Source organism: Musca vetustissima, unplaced genomic scaffold, assembly GCF_032173495.1.
Source record: "Musca vetustissima isolate MV318-11 ecotype Yass unplaced genomic scaffold, APGP_CSIRO_Mvet_v1 utg17907, whole genome shotgun sequence".
NCBI classification, from domain to species: Eukaryota; Metazoa; Arthropoda; class Insecta; order Diptera; family Muscidae; genus Musca; species Musca vetustissima.
The window spans coordinates 31,268-54,060 of record NW_026888613.1 but is presented as its reverse complement, the minus strand read 5'-3'; the positions used below and the strand labels follow the sequence as shown (position 1 = coordinate 54,060).

Sequence of the window (22,793 nt, the reverse complement as noted above, 5' to 3'; positions counted from 1 at the left end):
TTTCTATACATATAAATTGTCCTGAGTGCTGAATGCAAAATATTATCGCTTCGATCCATAAATCTCCCAACGTGAGTCCATACGAGGAAGAGTACAATGCTCATGAATATCAATTTGACTGCACAATCCAAGAAGTAGAGAATACGCAGTATTGACCGGGCACGAGGTATTGTTGTGTCACTTTCTCCAAGCATATATTTTCGTATGCCCAATATGTAGTTATGGAGATACTGTTCGAAATCCAGTTGATTTGTATCCATATTAAAAATAGCTGCATCTGTCCGATTCAAATTTGAGTGTAGCGCTTCGAATTTATGAGTTTCAAATACCCACTCCTTGGTGGTGTAATATTGGACCAACTTAATTCCTACAGACACTTTGTTCTGTACTTTCACCAAACTGAAAGAAGGCCAATATTTTTATTTGGATTAAAATCATGTGAGAATTTATGAATGGTCTACTTACAATGGCTTACGTCGTAACAATACTAGAAGAAAATCCAAAAAGTATGCTGGCAAGTAGTGGAAGAATATCACACAAAATTTAAAGTAGGCGTAACTTTTAGTTATATCACCATTGGGATACCAGAGCGAAAAGCTAAGAGGCGTTTTATAAAATAAACGTTTTCCTGTTTCGATGCATTCTCCCCAGGTCTGTAGTGCTTTATTTGATGTAGACATATTGATAAATTCGACAGTTGGTGATTTGTGTTTTTGGGCTCGTTGGACGGCGGCTACAATCATTCCATTTATTGCTGTGTCTACCGGTATAATTGTCGAGGAATTATCTGGATTACAGTACATTGTTCGGATGACGCCACGTGCTCCTCCAATCATTAGACCGGTAGGACCATTTATGCTTTCAATCCAACCGGGAAGTGGTTCTTTCCATGCAGCAGTAACTGTAAGAAGACAATTTGATTATGTCATAATAATAAAAAAGCCAGGAATTGTGGAGGGAAATAAGAACTATATGGGAAGTGTCAGCGATTTTTTCAGGAATGTGTAGTACCAAAAGCAAAATGGCAAATGTTTTTAATAAGCAACGCCCAGATCAAGCGGGCGTATGTGGGTAAGTATTGACGTGTCCATGTGCCATTAGGGTGGGTTTGTCGAAATTTGTACTAAAGTCGATAAAGATTTATGGTGTTTATATTGGAAACTCGTACCAAATATGTACGAAATGTGCTAAGCTATCATTGGTATTGGCTAGTTGTTTTTGTACTGTATGTAGTTGTAATGGTATACTGGAAAACGCTTTCCTTAATACCGAATAAAGTATCGTTATATGGGTGCTATTCTAAAAAGTGAACCAATTCTGATAATTTTTGGTAGGAAGCTTTGTGTTTAATATTGTGAATTATGGCATTATGAATTGGCATCATATATTATATTAGTGGTCCCTATGTTGATAAATTACAATATGATGGGGATGTAATTTATGGTTCGAAATGGAAATTTACATAAGTAATCATTGGAATTAGAATGATCTAGAATTAGTAATAAGTGCATAAAAGAAGTTTTAAAGTAGAACAATTGCTCAGCTGTTAAGTGTCGTCATAAGTAAAGTTCTGTAAATAAAGTTTGACAACCCCGTATTAAAACTGTGTTTAATTTGTGTGGACATTGCTGAACGTAGAAATAATTTACAACACTTTGCTACCCAGCGACAATTCAATATACTAAATTATAGCCATTTTTGTTGAAATCGTATCCCAATACCAATATTGATAATTTTGGTAGGAAGGTGTGTCGGCCAATGAAAACTCGTTTTAAAATCGTGCCAAAAATCCCCAAAATACGGAAGTGGAGAAAATCGGGACTGTTGGATTTCGATAGCCGATATGTTGTTATAAACGATTTCGACTGTATGTTCAATAGAATTGATGACTTGTATCTACTGGATTGACTAAATCCTGTACAATGTAAAGTTGGCCTTTCAGTAATTAATATTTTCTTAACTCCATATACTTACCAATTGATGGTCTTGTAATAACTATTGGCATTTTTTGTCCATATCTGTTAATTAAATCTTCAGACAAGGCTTTGCTAAACGCATATGTATTTGGCAAACCATTCAGCAATCTACAAATAAAGTAATTATGTCGAAAAAAACGTGATCTAATTAACTATTTAAAACAGTAGCACCGAACTTACTCAGGTGTAACCTTGGCTAATTCATCGTCATTCATTAATTTGACCATATCAATGATTTCATAGGGATTGCGATGAGCACTGTAGGCACGTTCCTCAACAAATGGTTCATTACACTAAAAAAAGAAAAACAAAACTGTGATTTATTTAAAATAATATTTACAATTAAAAATTGCAAACCATTAAAATTTTGCAACTTTCAATTTTAACATGGAATATTTTTTATCAATTATTATTGTGATTTTAATTTTAACATGTTCGAGAGAAGATTTTATAGTAAGCATAGTGTTTATCGGCATCTGTAAAATATGTCAATAACATTTTCAGGCCAACTGTTCCTTTACGATTTTTTTTCCTCACAGTTTAAAATATTTATGATATATTTTCTAATACAAAATTATGTGCAAATTATATCTAGAAAAAAAATATGTACTTACTTGACAAAATGTCGTTGAAACATGAACAAAAACTTTGAGGTTTTCCATTTGTGTCGCAAGTTCCAATACTTTTTGGGTGCCCATAACATTCATTTGAACCATCGGACGCAGAGGTTGGTCAAAGCGTACATTGGCGGCACAATGAAAAACTACGTCTATAGTTTGAATTAAATGTTCTCTATCCTCGTGTTTGATACCAAGATTGTCTTCCAAAACATCACCACCAATAACGAAAATCTTTTTGCCAATCTCAGGATATAATTCTAAGATATTGTTGAAAATCTAAAAAAATGGAAGAAAAGAATTAATACAAATTGATTGTGTTCAAAAACAGTGTTTGCAAGTCACTACTGGAAACAAACACATTAAGAAAATGGCGCCCAATATAAATATATATATATAATAACATAACAAATATAAATAAAATAATAAAAATGTTATGAATAAATGTTGGGGTCTTATTGGGGTCTATTTTGGAGAAGAATGCTAGATTATCAATTTTTATATCTTTCAAACTGTTTGTGTCTTCTGCCACTCAGCGATGGACATCTACAGAGGATTGTTCAATTGTTTCTAGCTCTTCTTCGTCCTCACATAGACGATAGAAATGCTCTCCGTTCGAGTCACATTACCGTGTGAGAGATCTAATCTTGCAGTGAACTGTTATGATTCCCACAATGATTTTGACTTTTCTTATTATGTGACAACAGCGAAGAAGTTCTTCAGCGAGAGAATTCAGGCCAGATAACTTTTTCTGCAACCAGGTTCTTGCGACCATCTGTTATCAACTACCTCGCCGTAGAACAAGCGGTTTTTTTGAGTTTACAGTGCACGACTTCAAAGCCTTGATTATCGACATATATAGTCACCGGTCCCGTATTATCGGCAGTAATGTCAGTATTTCTCGTCTAGAAATCACAACCTGGCGCTATGTTGAGGATACAAGCGTGACCATAGTTCAGTGATTTCCAGGCATCCGTTTCTCGGAGCCTCAGGGCACATCTACAGCCTCGAATTTAATCAGAATGTCCAGTGGTTAGAGATTCAAGATTGCATTCAAGGCTGCCTGCGGTTTGCTTCTTAGCGCTCCGGTTGTCAGGATCGAAGCCGATCGCTGTACTGAATTTAATTTTGTCAGCAGTTTTTGTTGACCACCTGCCACCAAACAGGGCAACCATATGTAAGAATGGTCTTAGTCCCCAGCTCCTTCCTATAGAGTTCTTGCAAGAGTAGAGTGCTATCAGTCCTTCCTCAGAGCGTTACTCAACATTCTTATTCCACGTAAATTTGCGGTCATGGATTGTACCAAGGTATTTTGCTTCTTCAGAAAGGGATAGGGTCACTCCTCCCAAAGATGGCAAGCGGAAACGAGGAATCTTAGAGCACCAATTCTGTCTTAGTGAAGTTTACACCAATACCGTTGGCGTGTGCCCAATTGGACAGAGTTGAAAGGGTCCCCTCCATAATATCTGAAATAGTTTCCCGTCAACCAGCAAGATTACATCATCGGCATAGGCTGCAACCTTTATTTTAAGATGATAGAATTTGAGATAGTTTTGTAAACTCTCTTACTATTTAATAGTAAGGAAATAGTAGTAAATCGCTTTTGGAGTTTTACGTGGTCTTTCTCCTAAATGTAAAGTTTCAGTTCCTTTTCACTTGTTTTTTTATTACAGAGTTGAAATCACTTAGTATTATTTTCGTTAAGTCCTTACTAATCCTTACTCTATGCATTTTTACCAATTAGATATTCTGATGCTTTTATTATTCAATAAAAAATCTGTCCAACGAATAATTCAAAGGATAACAGTAAAAACAAACTCCCAAATTGATAATTTAATTAAGAAAAAAACCATTGAATTGTCCAACACTTGGTATGTTCCCGTACTGCAAGATTCAAGTGCAATGGATATTGCAAAATGTTATGCCGAAATAATTCGAACTCAACTTTAGACTTCTTAAACTGAACATTACTACATACCGAATTCTAAAGTTTATTTGGCAAATGTACATTCGTTCGACGACGACTAAATCATTGTCTTCGTATATAAGCACATAACTGTAAAAGTGCACAATCATTTGTATATTTGAACAAAAAAAAACGCGCACACACAAACCCATCCATTATGGCCATTAACGAAAAACTCAAACCGAAGCGTTGTTTTACTTTTAACCTTTACTTCAGTTTTGGTTGGAACCGCTTATCTACTTACCACACATTTCAAATATTGGTCTTTACGAACTTCCGGCGATAGACCTCGCTTCGAGCGAATCAGCAAATACAGACCCTTGACGTCGGGGCAGCTTCTGAGTAGTTTCTCAACCAGCACCTTGCCCATGAAGCCTGTAGCTCCAGTTATTAGTACATTTTTGCCGGCATACCAAGCCGCTATCTGCGACTTCTCCTCACCCCATTTCTCGTCCAGTGACTGCATGGTTAGCGGTAGGTGTGAGACCAATAATATCTGCAAATAAACTGTGAAAATGAAAATGTTTGTAAATATGTATGTAAGTATTTGTGAGTATGTGTATAGGTACTACACAGTTATGATAAATAGCACCGTCACCATCACCGTTCGGCTGATGGTGATGCTAGGCCATGAAAAAAATTAAAACGCTTTTGTAATCTCAACAGCATTATTATGATTCATTGCTAATGCTTGACCGTGTCTTGCCAGGCCTTTGATGTCTATTTGCCAACATACAAATCTATATGTTAACTCATAAATATGTCGACCCCTACTAAACAAATACCCACAAAAATATCTCTTGTGGTTCCCAATGTTTACTGGATGTAATTAGCGTGAATAATTTGTTATTTGTAGAATCGGTTTTTGGTGTGATGGAGTCAAGTACACTGTACTTATCAAACATGGTTCGTCATTGTGACATATGTACATACAGACATACCAAGCAAATCAGAGTCCAGAACCGGTAGTTTAGTGCTAATAATATTAGATAAGGAAATGGGGGAACGGCCCACTGTGAACACCATAAGTCGTTGTACAAACAATCGAAATACATAACTATAAATATTATTCAAACTGGAGATATATATATATTAACACATAAACATTGGGGTTTCCCTTATCTTTAGCTGAGTAGAATAGGATTTATGGATGACCGTGACCAGAGTCAATCCACTAAACAACTCTGTTATTTCGAATACACAAGTATTCAAGTAAAAATGTAGCATTCAAAATATTCAAAGCTGGTCAGAAGTCATTCTAAATAAAAACGTGTGCATTTCAATGAAAAATTGTCCGTGTACCATCAAGAATATATATTTTACTGCACCTTTTTCACATGTTATTCAATTTATGTAATTTGAGAATTCAATTTTTAATTCACAAAATATAATTTGCAATTCATAACATATCTGTAGTAATTCGAGAATTTCATTTGTAATTCATAGAATACCTTTCGAAATTCATAGAATTCCATTTGAAATTCATATACTTTCATTTGAACTTAAAAGGATTGCATTTAAAATTCAAAAAATTCCATTTGAAATTAATAACGTCTCATTTGAAATATATAACATTTCATTTGTTATTCATAACATTTAATTTTAAATTCGAAAAATATTATTGGTAACACACATTGTAAATTACCAACTACATTCTCAAATTACAACTGAAATGTTATGAATTGCCAATAGAGTTTTCGATTTACAAATTAAATTCTCGAATTGCCATTGAAATGTTTTGAATAAGATTTGAAAAAGGTGATTTTGAAATACAATATATATGTTATAGTGAAATTTTAAAATACGAGTTCCCAGTGGTACGTCCAGATAATTTACATATTTATATCAGCTCGATACTGTCATGTATGGATATATTGAACTATTTTTTTCGAGGATTGCTCACAGAATCTATGGCCATGAAAATGGTCTTCCAGACAAAAGCTGTAACAAATGGTTTTCATTACAATTAAATTTGAATATATTTGACATTGTATTCAAAACAATATATGGTCTGTTACAGTTCTTTTTTAATATTAAATTTAGTAAAAGTCAAAATCACTCTCAGAGTACAAAATAATTAGAAAAGTTCGGAAACGGAAATCTAGTAAATATTTCAAAATTAGATGACAGTACTTCAAAATCAACACAACATACAATCAGAAGTGGGCATTCCTCTTTACCATTTTTACTCGGCCAAATATCTCGAGTAAAAACTTTACAAAGAGAACGCCATTTTGTTTTGTGTTCTCTTAATTTTGGTTGAACATTTTACTAGTTTTGCGGGTTCAGGAACGGTTTTCGAATAAAAAGTTGAAAAACCTTTAAAATTAGTAGAATCTTTCAGGTTCTGGAACGGAACTATAAATATTTATATAATATTTTATCATCTGCATGGTATAATAATAGAAGGTGTTGTTGTACAACAAACGATACAACAACCACATGGAAATTTGTTTTTGTAAGTTATACTAGTGTCAACGTCGTTTGACAGAAAAATGTAAACAAACAAATAAATTATATTTATTTTGAAAATAAAATATTTTCGAATCCTCAAAATAAATTTTGAAAAACATGAATGAAAATCTATCAAATTCATATTTCTATCGCTTCCACAACTTTCCTATAATTGATCTATTGCCACTTATATGTGTAACACATATGAAAATGCAGGGAATTGCGAGTTATTCAATGAACAAGGATTTGCTTCCTCAAACTTTCCCAACAGGCATATTGAGTAAAATGAATACGTGAGGACATTTAATAAAGAACAATTTCGAATTGTATGCGTTCCCGATTTTCCTGTTGGGTGATTTTTAAAAACATAATTTGTCAAATTCATATTGACACTAGTATTACGTTGGAATCAAATCAGCTGGGACTTGCTGTTACCTTTTATAATTGTACCATGTATCATCTGTTTTATTATAATTTGTCATGATATAATAACACTGTGCTACAAAACAACAAAAAAAAATATTCAGGGGTTCTAATGTACCAATTCTGTTTAGTAGGTGTCCCTAGAACACGAAAATACCTTTGGGTTTTCTGGGCCACTTCGAAAATTAGTTTTATAACGGTATATGTAGAGAAAAACGTGGTCTAATATACTTTCAATTTGAAACGCAAATAATAAGTTATAACGGATTTATATTAGAGTAACTTCGGGTAATGTGGACTATGCGTCTAATGTGGACCACCGCCCAAATCTAAGAAAATGCTTGAAATATGTCAATGCCGCCTTGATAAATGTTTTCGTAATTAGTGAAAACAAACATCAAACTTGGGTTTTAAGAAATAATTGCAATGTTGAAAATTTAGTAGTAGAAAATGTAGCTCTGATTGTAAAAGTGTGATTTGAACATTTTTTAGCACGGTAGTCAAACGTTTTTGCAAAAAAGTTGAACATCTTATCTTTCTCGAATATAAAGAAGTTATGTGGTTTTCTTGTTTTCTTTAACAAAAATATACGTCTGTAATTATAATCGGTGATTTTTAATTTTTATTCATTTTTAAAGCCAATAATTAATTTTAAATAAAAATATACAATGTCGGGTAACGTGGACCACTATAAAAAAGTGGGACTTTTCATGAGAACGAGTTCGAAACATGGGCGCATTTAATATTCGAGGAGGTATTCTATCCTCTGAAACTCGATATGCGAAATTACAGGTGCTTCGGTTGGATAATGAAGCAAGGACCTTCAAAATACCGCAAATGTGGAGGTACCCTTAAATGGGGGCTACACATGAATCCATATATTTTTGCATTCATTGTTACCTCAGAGTGCAATAAATTGAAATTTATCACAACCTACCTTTAACTTACTGATCCTCATTACCCACACATACTGGTCCACATTGATGGTTCACATTACCCGAAGTTACTCTATTCTTTTTTTCTTGATATCATAATTTCATCGTACAGTCCGAAGAAAAATAAATTTTGTCTTTATATATTTTTTCACATTTCAACCACTGTAACTCAGCCAATCCTCAACCGAATATATACCAAATATATATTGGTATATTAGTACCCCTGAATAATTTTCGTGTCGCACAGTGTAATAGAAGATAACAGGTACAAAGTGTTGTTGTACAACAAACGATACAACAACCACATGGAAATTTTGTAAGTAATAGTAGTGTCAACGTCATTCGACTGAAAAATGTAAACAAACACACAAATTATCAAAAACATTTATTTATTTGAAAAATGTAATATTTTCGAATTTTTAAAATAAAATTGAAAAACATGAATGAAAATCTATCAAATTTATATTTCTATCGCTTCCACATCATTCCTTTAATTGAGCCATTGCCATTAACACATATGAAAATGCTGGGAATTGCGCGTTATTCCATGAAGAAAGATTTGCTTCCTTAAACTTTCCCAGCAGGCAGATTGACTAAATTGAATATGGGAGGACATTAATAAAGAACAACTTCGAATTTTATGCTACCAAATTTTCCTGTTGGGTCATTTTTAGAAACATAATTTGTCAAATTCATATTGACACTAGTATAACGTTGGAATAAAATCAGCTGGGATTTGCTGTTACCTTTTATAATTGTACCATGATAATTTGTAAACAAACAAATCAATTTGTTTACAAACAATTTGAATGTTGGACAAGTTTATTTTGATTTTGTATCATTAAACATTAAAATGGAAAAAGAAACCGGAAATACAAATAAAAATAAATAATAAAAAGACGTCAAAATGAAAATATTAATATCGCATTTGAAAAGCACATTTGGACTATTTCAAGAGTTTTAAGAAGATTTTCAAGTAAATTATGCTACAAATTAGAGATTGTGTTATGTTTTGGCTGTGTTTTGAGCAAAAAAAATTGAGGTTAAACTTAAGTTTTCTCTATGAATTCGCTTATTGGCCGACCTTATGTAGGCCTTGTAATAAACTGTATCGATACAACTTTAGGTTCGTTCTTACAAGGAAAATTTACTTAGTAAGAATTTTCTTGTACCATCAGCTGATATTTAATCAGCTGTTTTGTTATGTTTTGTAAACAAACAACAAAATTGTTCTCAAGCTAATTGAATGAGAATTTTGATTTTGTATCATTTAGGTTCCAAATCCAAACAAAAAAGTGTGAATCCATAACATGTCTGGAACGCCATCGTTAATGTCCACACCGCTATCAATTGCAATCAATTTCCCGCTTGGTATCAATTTTTCTATTAAAAATAATGCTTTTTTGTGTGCGCAAAATTGTTTGTTGTTTTCTCCAGCTGTGTAGATACAATCTTCTTACTGGATGTTGTTCGTTTACTTTTCCAGTAACGTTTACTCAGCAAAAATTAGCTGAGAGTAAAACCGAAAAACAGTGACGAAGAAAGAAATTTGCCAAAAGTAAACGAACAACATCCATTAAAAATACTGTATCGACACAAAAGTTCTAATGTATATGCCGTTTTAATTTATTTGTTGTCATTCTATTCTTCCCATTTTTAGATACGATTTGTTTACCCACATAACATTAAAAAATTATAAAATTGTGAAATAAAATTTATTGTAGCCACAATGTTACTTCATACTGGTTATATTCGTGTAAATAATTTAAATTATTCCAATGCACATTTTATAGAATCCCTCTAGTATCGCGGGTTTTTTCCTATTCTTTTGTTTTTGTTCAAAATGCTAATTTGTTGTTTCCCACCCTAATACGTCAATATCGTGTTAACATAAAACTATAATTTATAGAACTAACTACTTAATATTCGTTATTAATGACAAAACATGTGCATAAATAAAAGTAGGCATCTGCTTATAACAGAAAGTATAACGCAATCCCAGTAATATTAAATGAAAGTGACTTCATTATTCACTGATTCCTTCGTATATGCACATGGTCCGATGTAGCCGATATTTGACTATATCTTTGTGACTATTGTCAATTCCATTTACATAAAAATTTTCCATCTTTCTAATTAAAAACACAAACTTAAAAATAGTTTTAAATAGTTTCACATTCTATCGCATATTATGGATGCATCTTGGAATTATCAATGAATAGATACAATTATCAAACCCCTTTCCACTTTTCATGCAACCCCATGTGGTATCAGCCCTTATAAAGCTTTTGTTCACATTCCATGCAACAACATTTGTTGTTACATTATTAATATTATACCGTGTGGTGATAATAGTCGTATCAAAAATTGAAGAAATTACAACTAGTTGTCAACAACAAATCAATTCTCTAAACGATTATTTTTAAAATTAAATAAATTAAATTATTGTGTAATTGCTGTTAAACTATTACATTTCAAACAGATGTACCCCGGCATATATTAAATTGATTTTTTATAAAAATATTATGTGTACAATTGATAATTGCCATAGAGTTTAAATGAACACCAATACAGTTAAGGTTTGTAACTTTAAACATACATAATTGAAGATTTAAAAGAGAAAAAAAATAATTAGCAAAATTAGGTTGTTGTTGTTTTTAGTGATTAAAGAAAATTCCTTTATTTTGATTGCGGGCACTGGAACATCGGAATCCGGAAATTCCAAGGGTGTTAGAGAGAGTACATGTCTGCCTCTCGTATGAACTACGATTATAGACTTCGCTCATAAATTAACAAAATGACGGACCTTTAATTTTTTTGGAAATTCGCCTATTTTTGACCACAAACTAAGTTTAAAAATAAGGAAGTTCTTCACCGAACCTAGTTCATACGATAGCTATACACTCGCAGCTACACTAGTAATCCAATTAATTTTTAAGTTATCGTGCCCGCCATTCGTAAAAATACAGCTTCGAGAAAAATGCGTTTAAAGTTTGAGAACCACTCTTGCCGTCACTTGGTGCTAACACAATAAATCGGCATATATTCAAGAGTTCTTGAGATTTTCAATTGAAATTTTTCTTAATTTAGCGTTGGATCGAATTAAATCAAAAAACTTTTTTTTTTGATACCGAGAATATTTTTTATCCAAAAGAAGATTCCTGGTTTATGGTTTATTTCATTTATCTTGTCTTATACCTCGGTATTTACCGTACATAATTAAATCTTCTTTCAACGGGATTATTTTTAAATTCAATAATCTTGATATGCATGTCCTGCAGCAAAATGTCATTTGAAATTCTAAATCCAAATGCATGAAAGTTTCAACAAATTCCGAACAACGGGCCACAGAAAGTAACACATAGCTCCCCCATTAATCATAGTACAATAACAAGAGGTAGGATAACTTGACGAAATTAACAAAAATTGTAGTATAGTGTAATGTCTTATAGTGTCCATTTATTTGTTTTGATAGAACAGAAACACGCAAAAGAAAAAAATTGTAATCACCAGGTACAAATAACCTACCTCTTGTTATTGTACAATGCTATAAATTACTTACTTGAAGGAAAACAAGCTCTAGTGTAGATAGAACGCGATATTCAAGACCGAGTTAAGCAACACAATAGTACTAGAATATTGAATTGGATATTGGTATTTCAGTATGAAGTAACCATATTTTCCACACGAATTTTCCAAAAAAAAACTCTTTGTAGATCCCACTCTATATTCTGTATGTTGATGGTTTTAACAACATTTTGTAATTTGGCATTCCTTTGTGAGGAAGTACAAGAATACGTGAACCAATGGATCCCATATTCGGACTTGATAAGACACAATAAAAATATTGTCCTTTACTTCTTTTACCAATTTTTAGAACAAATTAAGAATATGTTTATTAAAAATGAACCGACTTGGTAAAAATGTTCAAATAAGTTTATGAAAAATAAAAATCTGATCTATGTAAGGGTCCAAGACCAGCATTACGAACAAATCCACCAAAAGAACAAAGAAAGGATACGCAATATGCTGAGGAAAAATGATTTACCACAGAGAACTATTGACGAACTGTTAAAAACATCCAAGCCCAAGAACAAAGAAAGAAGATGAAAAAACATACAAAACATTGACTTATACACTGCGTAGCATAACAATAGACGCACCTTTAATTCAATTGGTATGTTAGTTGACAAATAAAATCGTTCCATTAAATTATTGTTCGCAATAAAATGATCAAAAACACATATTATTCAACAAAAATAATTAATTTACTCTTCATGGTTTCGCCTAATTCTGCACTTTCAAACTTACTGGTGTTGCATAACTATAGACGCACTTTTACAAAATTAGATGAATTTGTTTTTAAAAACTTAAATAAAATAACTAAATCAATAATGGGTAGGGCCTCCCTTATTTTGAATAAGTTTAGAAATTTTATCTATAACACTTTGATCAACATTTTTCGCAAATCTTCATCGATTGACCGCCATTCATCAATAATCACTTCTTGGAGGTAAACTACAGTTTACTATTGGCGGTTTTCTGCATAGACACGACGAGTCAAGATTCCACATATGTTCTCGATCGGATTCTGGTCGGGAATTTTAATATTTTTTTATTTTAATCGTACTTGAGTATGTGCTACTGACTCTCAACGTGATTTAAATAAATTAAATTGAGAACAGCAAAGTATAAAACATGTTTCAGTTATTATAAAATTTTCAGTTTACAAAAAAAGTGAGTATGCCACATTTGCATCACTTACTCTAATGTTTATTTTAGTTTTAACATTAGAAAATGTTAAGAGAATGCATCAACGCTAGTGTGCAAATCTGGCCATCTTTGAACTATAAGCCATTATTAATGGGTAATAAACCAAGAAGAAGAAGAAGAAGAAAAAAGGAAAATTTGAATGTAATTTTCCCACAAAATTCTTCACTTTTTTAACTTATTCTGATTACATTTATTCCGTGTTAATAATTATTATTATAAATTTTTGTGTTCACGAACACATAAATTGGCAATATTTATTTTTTCATTATAATATAACAAAAATTGTAAATATAAAATAGTAAATATAAAATTGTAAATATTATCATAAATTGTTGTAGTCCTTTCTTCGATCCACAATGTTTATTAGTAAATTGTTGAAATGCAGACAAAACAAACAAAACACATACACACACATTCACATCGTTAATTACCCAAAAACATAAATGGTAAGCCCACCCAAAAATTCACTACTGGTTTCGATGTGGTCCACTGATAAACAAATAAATTTATTTTACATCTTTAGGTTATCAGTAAAACAATTGGAAATATATGTATGAATATAGACATAGGTATTTAACACAAAATAAACGTTTATTCAACAACTATACGGAAACAGCATTTAGCATAACGAAAATCACAAATAATATTTTAAAAATATTTCCCAATTAGCTTTTTCTGAGCATGTGTAGTCTTATCTGTTTATGTTTTTTTTTTAATTTTTTTTTTTTGCGCGCGGTTTACAAATGTTTAGCACATCTCATTTTTTGGGCAAGTATTTTTGAGTGCGTCGATATTTTGAAATTATCACTTGTATTTAATAATTATTTGGGCAAACATTTAATTATGAACTAACTCACTTGTCACACAAAAGACAACTATTTAATGTATTAGTAATTTTTTTCTTTACTTCTTTTACAAACGATGCTGGGAATTTTGCCAACGAATGGAAACGAAAAAAAAACGACGCGAACAATATCCACTTGGCCCGAATTCACGGTGTCGACTAAACTAAACTCGACGAGTAACAGCCAAGATATACTCCAAGCCCATGCTAAAGCGTTCAGAATGAATTGTTACACCGTTGAAGGGTATTGATGTTGTTGTGTGTGTGTGTGTGTTTATTATGATGCCAGGCTTAACGACAATTGTAGCTACGACCAATCGGATGCACCGGAGTTGGAAATGTTAAAAAGGGAACTAAATCTGAAGATGTAGTTGCTGTTTTTGTAGTTTATTTACAAATTTATTACACATAAAATGTGTTATTACCTCTGCAAGACTTGTATTTGAGTGTCTTTTTTTAATTTTCAGTTATGGCAATGGTTTCCGAAAATTGTTAACCTTAAACTTAGTTAGATTTATGTAGATAGGTGGCTAAGATTTTTGCACAAATGCTTCTTAGGTATTTCGGTAAGTATTATTGTTATGAAATTGGACCATTCGGGGTCACATTTAGACAGATGTTTATATGAAAAGTATATGTACTTTTGATATACATTTACATATTTATATGTAATTCTGTGTGTTATTTAAACATTTAAAGCTATTTAAATTATATAGATATAAGACATTTGTCTGTAAAAAAGGTAACGTATTAAACAGTTATTTTTTAATTTTCCTATGTCCGTAGAGATGAAGATGGAAACCTGGTGACAGATACAGATAGCGTGCTGAGGATTTGGGAGACAGACGATATGTGCCAACTATGGAGGAATAAGTCTCCTTCCCATCGCATATAAAGTGCTATCCAGCGTGCTGTGTGAACGACTAAAGCCAATGGTCAATGACATTATTGAACCATACCAATGCGGCTTAAGGCCTGGCAAATCCACCATTGACCAGATGTTCACTCTGTGCCAGATCCTAGAAAAACCCCACGAAAACACATCGACACATTCCACCTATTCGTCGACTATAAAGCCGCATTTGACAGCAATATCGGTTCAGAGGTGTTTAACTTGAAAATTACAGCTTCGAGGTAGTGAACGATTTCATACACCTCGGTACTGCTATAAACAAAACTAATAACATCAGCTTTGAAATCCGGGGGAGAATAGTGTTGACCAACATATGCTACTATGTTCTGAGTAAGCAACTCAAAAGCAAGGCCACCTCTCGCCAGACCAAACTCACACTCTAAAAGACGCTGATATTACCCGTGCTGCTGTATGGATCTGAAGCATGGGTACTTGCGCAAGCAGAGAGATCGACGCGTTGACGTTGAATATCGTTGTCGAATAAACCATGAGTGGTACCCGCTATTCTCGGACATCGGCATTGTCAGACGAATCGATCTGCAGTGACTACATTGGCTAGGTCATGTTGTGAGAATGGATCAAGATGCTCCAGCTCAAAAGGCATATAAAAGCGAACCTGCAGATGGTTCACGCAGAAGGGGAAGGCCACGAATTAGATGGAAAGATCAAGTGGAAGACAACATTGCCGAACATGGTCTTTCAAATTGGAAAAACTGCGCAAAAGACCGACACGCCTGGAAATCTTTTCTAAGTTTGGCTTACGGAACGAAAGTTTTGTCACAAGCCAGCTAAGTAAGCTAAGTACTCTAATTTAAATTCCTTTTTGAGTTATATTGACTGGACCCAACTTCAATCATTAGTCTCTTTAGATGAAATGTTCAAGATGTTTTATTCCATCTGTTTATTTCATCCATCGTATTTCTAAAGCAGTTCCTATCCCTATTCCCATCTAATTCAGTTACATTGTCAAAATTAAAAACAAAAGAACAAGTTATAACAAAAATTCAAGAATTAGTAATGATCGTTTTATACTTTTACTAACACAAAGCGACGACCTAGGGTGTATCCAAAAATCCTAAAATATGGATCAGATTATTTCGATGATGATATTGGAATTTCAAATGGATTTGCATCATTTTTTAAAACATAATTCCTGAGTTCCTTCATTAAATGTTTTGACCGTTTAAAATAATTTGAAAAATATTCTACGCCTGGTCCAGGGTGTATTCTCACTTTACCTTATGTTAATAAATCTGTAACAACAGGGAATCATTTATTATACCATTATTTAAATCCGGTAGTAGAACAGATGTATCAAATTACAGGGGAATTGCAAAACTAAACGGAATTTTTGAAAATATGATAAGCGATTCATTATCCTTCGAGGTTTCATCAATGTTGTCAAAATACCAACATGGATTCCGAAAGAATCGATCAACAATTACAAACCTTCTAGATCTGAGTATGATTGTCGATCCAATATATAAACGTAGTCAAACTGATCGTATTTATAACGATTTTAGTAAGTCATTTGACAAAGGGAACCATATGTTAATGTTACAGAAGCTACGCCTCAAATAAGTATTAATAAATATTGCGATACTACATATGTAATTTTTGCGATGCAAACATATATAATTTTTTAGGATAAAAAAGATTAAAACTATTTATTATGTACGTGATCGGAGCGTTGAATATGTTGATTCTATGACTGATCTAGGAATTCATTTAGATAATCGTTTAGATTTTAGAGAACATATTTTGAATAGAAATCATCTCAAAACTATCAGCTACGACAAATAAACTATTTTTCTTCTAATTATGCAAAGAATGATCGCCTTCGTCGCCTTTTTCTTGAATTTAATAAATTATACAATATTTTCGATCTTTCTGATAGCCGTGATATCGTAAAAAGAAAAATTATATCACATTTACATTTTTTATTTAAAAGCCCTTATTATCTTTACTCTACTAACAAATATTATTGTGCTATTTTTACTCGAAAATACGACGAACACACCTATTGAGCGATGGCAGAATTTTATTGCTGTTAAAATTTTCCACAATGCAGTAGAGGGCGTATGGGTATTTTGCATTAATATTTTTTATTGATTAATTAACATTTAATAAGATTAGAGTTACATCGTATTGTCATTTCGTTTTAGGGGAATTTTTCTCCATAACGAAAAGTTGTTAATGCGTGCTTGAATTTGTAATTTTTGCGGTTAACTACTTTTAACAAGAATTCTTTGGTTGACTAAAAACAAAAACCTGATATCGTTAATAGAACTATCGTTGATTTTCTATTTCTCTAGTTACGTTTGCAGGTGCTAAATGGTTGGTTATTCATTCGGCAACAGATTAGCTAAACTTCCGGACATGTGATTCACACAACCAATCGTACTCAAGGTTTATTTAATAAGGTACATGTAAGGGATAATTAGTTAGGTTTTCACTTTTTGTCTGTTCAATTTTTAAATTTAAATGGGGATGGGGTTTAAACAATAAAATAAAAACAAACAGTTATGAGAAGGGTGCAGTGAACCGTACCGAACGATTTTTACTCCACATTAGTATAGGCTACGAAATTGTGAATGTAATTAATTAAAAAAAATACTTAGTTACAAACTGAGAAAATATTATTTGTTGCCACATTAATGATTTTTGGAAATAGCTGAAGATAAATACTTATTTAAATTTTCCTGATAAATATTTAACAAAACTTTTAATTTTACATTTAAACAAATCATTGGGAACCAAAGCATTTTTTTAAACGATGTCCTCAATTTCATGAATCGTCAACTAATAATCAAAAGATTTGTAAACTTTAAGAAACCCCAAAATCATCCAAACCTTGCACATTGTAATATTTCTTCCAAGCTTAAATCTTGTTCGGGAATATTGGTCCACATCTTCACAAAATTGCCAACATTTTTTTAAAAACCAATTTTATAATGTCACTTTAACCATACTAAGCGAGAGGAATATCAAATCTCAACCAAATTTTGCACATCTTAATATTTTTGCCAAGCCTATATCAAGTCGGAAAATATGACCCATCGGGACACTATTTGTGGTACCTACCCCACAGAGGTTTCAAAAATTTTTTAAGCGGATATAAATATTACTGGTAATAAAATATTTGAAAAATACGGCTCATCGATAAAAGGATAATTTATTTTTTTGTGCAACAATAGACCCATAGTTACTTCTAAGGACAAAAATAAAATGCAAAAATTTGGGGGATAGGGCCCACTTTGCGGTATACCCATTCCTCCGGTATTTTGATCATTATGCGCGCGCTTTTAACCGAATTGACTGTAATTGTGTGTCAAACCTTCCTACCCAAAATTTATCATTGCATAGCCCGCTCATGGTGGAGGTTATAAAAACTTGGGATTTTTTCGATCGTTTCCAACGACACTCCGCACCCGCCCCTGCCGACCGAGGGGACAACTCCCCATAACGTAGGGAGAGCGTACACACCATAATCCGGATTATGGAGGGTTAGTAATGTAGGGAAACTACGGCTACAGTAAAACATCAGCCGGTAAAGAAATTAAGTTACTTAAACTAACTACAGGAAGGACAAACATCTGGCAACTACTTGCAATCTGTAGTTATATATGTAGAATAGCACTTGTAATAATATGTATATACAAGTTATTATATATATCACATAGTGATCTAAGCGGATTACTTAGCTCAAAATTAGATCTCACTAAAGGAAGATGTGAAGGCACACAAAATTTTATTTTACCGATTCGATGTGTAAGTTAAATCGCAATTTCGCATCTGAGATGACACCAAGATCAACAACGGAAACGACATTTTCTAATTTGTAAGAACTAATAAAATAATCGGCAAACATTGACCGAGATCTAAATAGGCTCAATTTTTTTTGCATTTCTTAAGGTTAAGAGACATACCGTTATTGTTGCACCAATTCTTTATAAAGTGCAGATAATTTTGAAGATTAAGTACTTGATTTGAAGAATCTAAATTGCTGAATAGTTTCACATCATGTGCAAATATTAAAACTTTAGAAAATTGTATCACTGAAGGAAGATCATTTAAGTATAAAACAAAGAGTAATGAACCTAAATAGCTACCTTGAGGAACACCAGATTGAACATTAATTAAACCCATAGTGTGCATGACATGTTAATTTTATGCAATTTTAATACAATCTGCTCCCGTACTGCAAGAATGTATCACTTTTTACTACGACAACGAAAATTCATTGTAATTTAAAATCAGGGACCGTAACGGTTATAACTTATATCAAATCAGGTAAAAAATAACTTTTATTATGTGACTTAAATTAAAAAAAATCCACTTTAATTATTTATTTTTTAACGGAAAAAATTAACGTTGATTTATAACTGTTAAAAATTATTTTTATTTTTTCCGTCAGAAATAAAAATCTTTTTAGGATTTTTATTTTTTCCGTCAAAAATAAAAGTCTTTTGGGGACTTTTATTTTGTCCGTCAAAAATAACAGTCTTTTTGGTATTTTTATTTTTTCCGTCAAAAATAAAAGTCTTTTTGAGATTTTTATTTTTTCCGTCAGAAAATAAAAGTCTTTTTACGTAAATAAACATATAGTTATTATATACCTTTGACTTAATAGTCAGGGGAACGATTCTTTAATTTATATTCATGATTTGGTACAATAGACTATTTTTTAAAAATGTATAACAAATATTTTTTACCTTTGATCTTGATTACTTATGTGTACACTTATTGTAATAAGGACAGAAATTTATAAATTGTAATTTTATAACTGATTACAAGTTGTATAAACTTATTTACATAAAAAGAGTTTTATTTCCTGACGGAAAAAATAAAAATCCCAAAGAGACTTTTATTTTCTGACGGAAAAAATTAAAATCCCAAAAAGACTTTTATTTTTGACGGAAAAAATAAAAAGACTTATTTTTGACAAAAAATAAAAATCCCAACTTTTATTTTTGACGGAAAAAATAAAAATCATTTTTAACAGTTAAAAATCAACGTTTATTTTTTCCGTTAAAAAATAATCCTTAACATGGGAACTGAGATTGTTTTCTCAAGATCACTCAATATCCTTAATGGGCTCCTCAATACGAATCTATTGGTATATGACACTATTGGCGTCCCATGTCTCTAACATGAAGATTTTTTTGTTCGCATTTTAAAAAATAACTGTTATTTTCGGTCCCTGTTTAAAATTATTTTTGAAATCCGCGAACTCACAGTTCACAAATCTAGACATTCCATTCATTTTCCTTAATATGTTATTCAAATAAAAACTACGTTTATTTCATTTTGTTATTTCGGTCAAATGATGACATACAATTGAAAGCCTGCCGTGAATTCTCAATTGTTTACTATGGAGTTTTTTATGGTAGGTCTGTTGTCTAATGCCGGACAATTGTAGTATAATTACAATTTGGAAATACCAAACAACAAATCTAAAGGTGTCATATCGCCATTTACATTGTTAATGTTCAGAATTTTTATCCGAGATTTTATTGCTAATGAAAAAAATTATTCTCAATTTTAAGGCATTACATTCTAGGAAGTTATAAAAAGAGATCTTTTCTATGAAATTATTTATTCAAGTTTACACACAAAAGCTGAACATTATTTTTAAAAAATAACATTTCAAACATCAGCAACAATATGGATTACATCATGGTAAAATTATAAAAGGTAACAGCAAACCCAGCTGATTTGATTCCAACTTTATACTAGTGTCAATATGAATATGACAAATTATGTTTTTAAAAATCACTCAACAGGAAAATTTGGAACGCATACAATTCGAAATCGTTCTTTATAAAATGTCCTTCCGTATTCAATTTACTCAATCTGCCTGCTGGGATACCCAGCATTTTCATATGTGCTACACATATACATATGTGGCAATGGATCAATTATAAGAAATAGATTTTCATTCACGTTTTTCAATTTTATTTTGAGGATTCGAAAATATTACATTTTTAAAATAAATATAACGTGTTTCTTTGTTTGTTTGCATTTTTCTGTCAAATGGCGTTGACGCTAGTATATAGTTTGTTGTACAACAACACTTGCTTCTTCTTCTATTATTATACCATGGGATTATATTAACGTGTTTTGTATACTTACATTTTACATTTAAAATTGACTATAGTCGTACATGCTACAGCCGTTACTGCACTTTTTTTAATAATATTTGTTTATGAAGATTATTAAAGAAATTTAATAAAGGAAATAAGGACCATTTCATATTTCAGCCGTTGGGAAAACTAATTGTTTTCCGATCAGGATGTTGACAAAATTTATTTTTCAACACACATTGTCTATATCAATTAATGTAATGTTTAGTAAAGAAAACACATAGCTTACTAATAAACGAACCAATTAAAACTTAATGTGTGTGTTAAGTTCATCGAAATCCGTCGATTCCGGTTTACAGTTCAAACAAGTCACTCAACTACCTGAACAAAAGGACAAGTATTTGGTTTTTTACATTGGGCTTCGTCATACTTTGGGAATTCTCAAGGCCAATCGACATGAATAAAGTTACAACAGGTTTTTCGCTATCGCAATGTAAATTAACAATATCCACTCTGGTATATTTCCAATTTTAGTTGTCCTCTCTTCTTCGCAGTCTCCTAAATAAGTATGTATGCAGGTTTGTGGATTATGTACGTGCTGATGTGCAGATATTTTCTGTTTTATTATTTTTCGTTAAAAAAATGTTTTGATGTCCTTATAAATACAATATTCCAGTTTTGTTCATAAAACCACAAATAAAAATATATACATTGTGCTTGTTATGATAACAACCAGCAACGTACACAGGATTTCATTTCGGGGGGGCCTGGTAGTACAAAATGAAAAAATTCGCTGTTGCAAACATAAATTTACTGTGAAAAAAAAAATAACACGGGCCCTAGGGCTCCCCGCCGCGTACGTCCCTGATAACAACTATAATCACAATGGGTAAAATTCGAAATGTAAATAATCTAAACTAAAAATATGTAAAAGGATTGCGTTAATTTTTGTGGGATGGAATTTACATATGTATCATCTCCCATTAGTCAAGTGTTGAACATATAATCGCATTCAATAAAATCCTAAACTGAGTGAGTCGTTAAAATAGAAGCCCTGATTATATCGGTATAAATATACCTATACTGTGGCATTATATGTGTATTATGTTTGTAATATACCGAAATAGTTACTTTTGAGAATATAAATAGGATCTCTTTCTGAGTCTATTTAGACATGTCCGTCGATTTCATGTATTTTTGCAGGTCACATTTTTATACCCTCAGGCTTATGGCTAATGAGGCTATATACACAGATAAAAATAATTCATATATTATATGCATAGAGTTCAGAAAGTGTTAACGGGCTTCCTCATTTTATGAATCAAAGAGAGAAGGCTTTTCTATGACACGGAAAAATTCTTTATAGTTTTGATTTCTTTGTTATGATGTCTTGTGTCGTGTTTCTTCTTTTTTATTTTCTTACATGCTCTTGTTTTGAGTCATTATAACAATCGTATACATACAATTACAAACATTCGACTGGTCTTGTTGCTCATATTAACACTAGTTTGATATATTGTATTTTGCATTTATATCGAAATAATTTGGAAAACACACATGCGAATTTTGAAAAGCCAATGCAGAGGTCGATAACATTGTCTGAAACAAAAAGAAAACAATGGAATGCAAAACTAAACACAATCGAGTGAGCGTAGAGACGGCGGTGGTTAGGAAGTAGTAAAACAAACTGTTGCAAACGTACATGTACAGTATGGACAAAAATAAAATATGAATGAAGCTATAAAAATATTCATTAAATTTTTTTCTGCGTACACTTTGCTACAACAAAAATGTGCCTCCTCGAAA

The 22,793-nt window shown here is 32.0% G+C and overlaps 1 protein-coding gene across 1 annotated transcript; it reads right to left on the bottom strand.

The window, feature by feature from the left end:
• Nucleotides 1–461: 461 nt before the first annotated feature.
• On the bottom strand, nt 462–14,083 carry LOC133336494 (fatty acyl-CoA reductase 1). Its single transcript, XM_061544790.1, has 6 exons — nt 14,065–14,083; nt 4,804–5,066; nt 2,591–2,872; nt 2,157–2,269; nt 1,975–2,084; nt 462–901 (listed from the first exon to the last, which is right to left on the bottom strand). Exons 2-6 carry the CDS (start codon nt 5,023–5,025, stop codon nt 462–464), a joined length of 1,167 nt encoding a protein of 388 aa, XP_061400774.1. The 5' UTR covers nt 5,026–5,066; nt 14,065–14,083.
• Between the last annotated feature and the right edge of the window lie 8,710 nt (nt 14,084–22,793).

Excerpts from the sequence above, each read along its gene's own strand:
- LOC133336494 (XM_061544790.1), bottom strand. The coding sequence starts at position 5,025 with ATGCAGTCACTGGACGAGAAATGGGGTGAGGAGAAGTCGCAGATAGCG. Across the intron at positions 2,873-4,803 it reads ACCAATATTTGAAATGTGTG|ATTTTCAACAATATCTTAGA; the intron begins GTAAGTAGATAA and ends CCATTTTTTTAG. Across the intron at positions 2,085-2,156 it reads TTAGCCAAGGTTACACCTGA|ATTGCTGAATGGTTTGCCAA; the intron begins GTAAGTTCGGTG and ends CTTTATTTGTAG.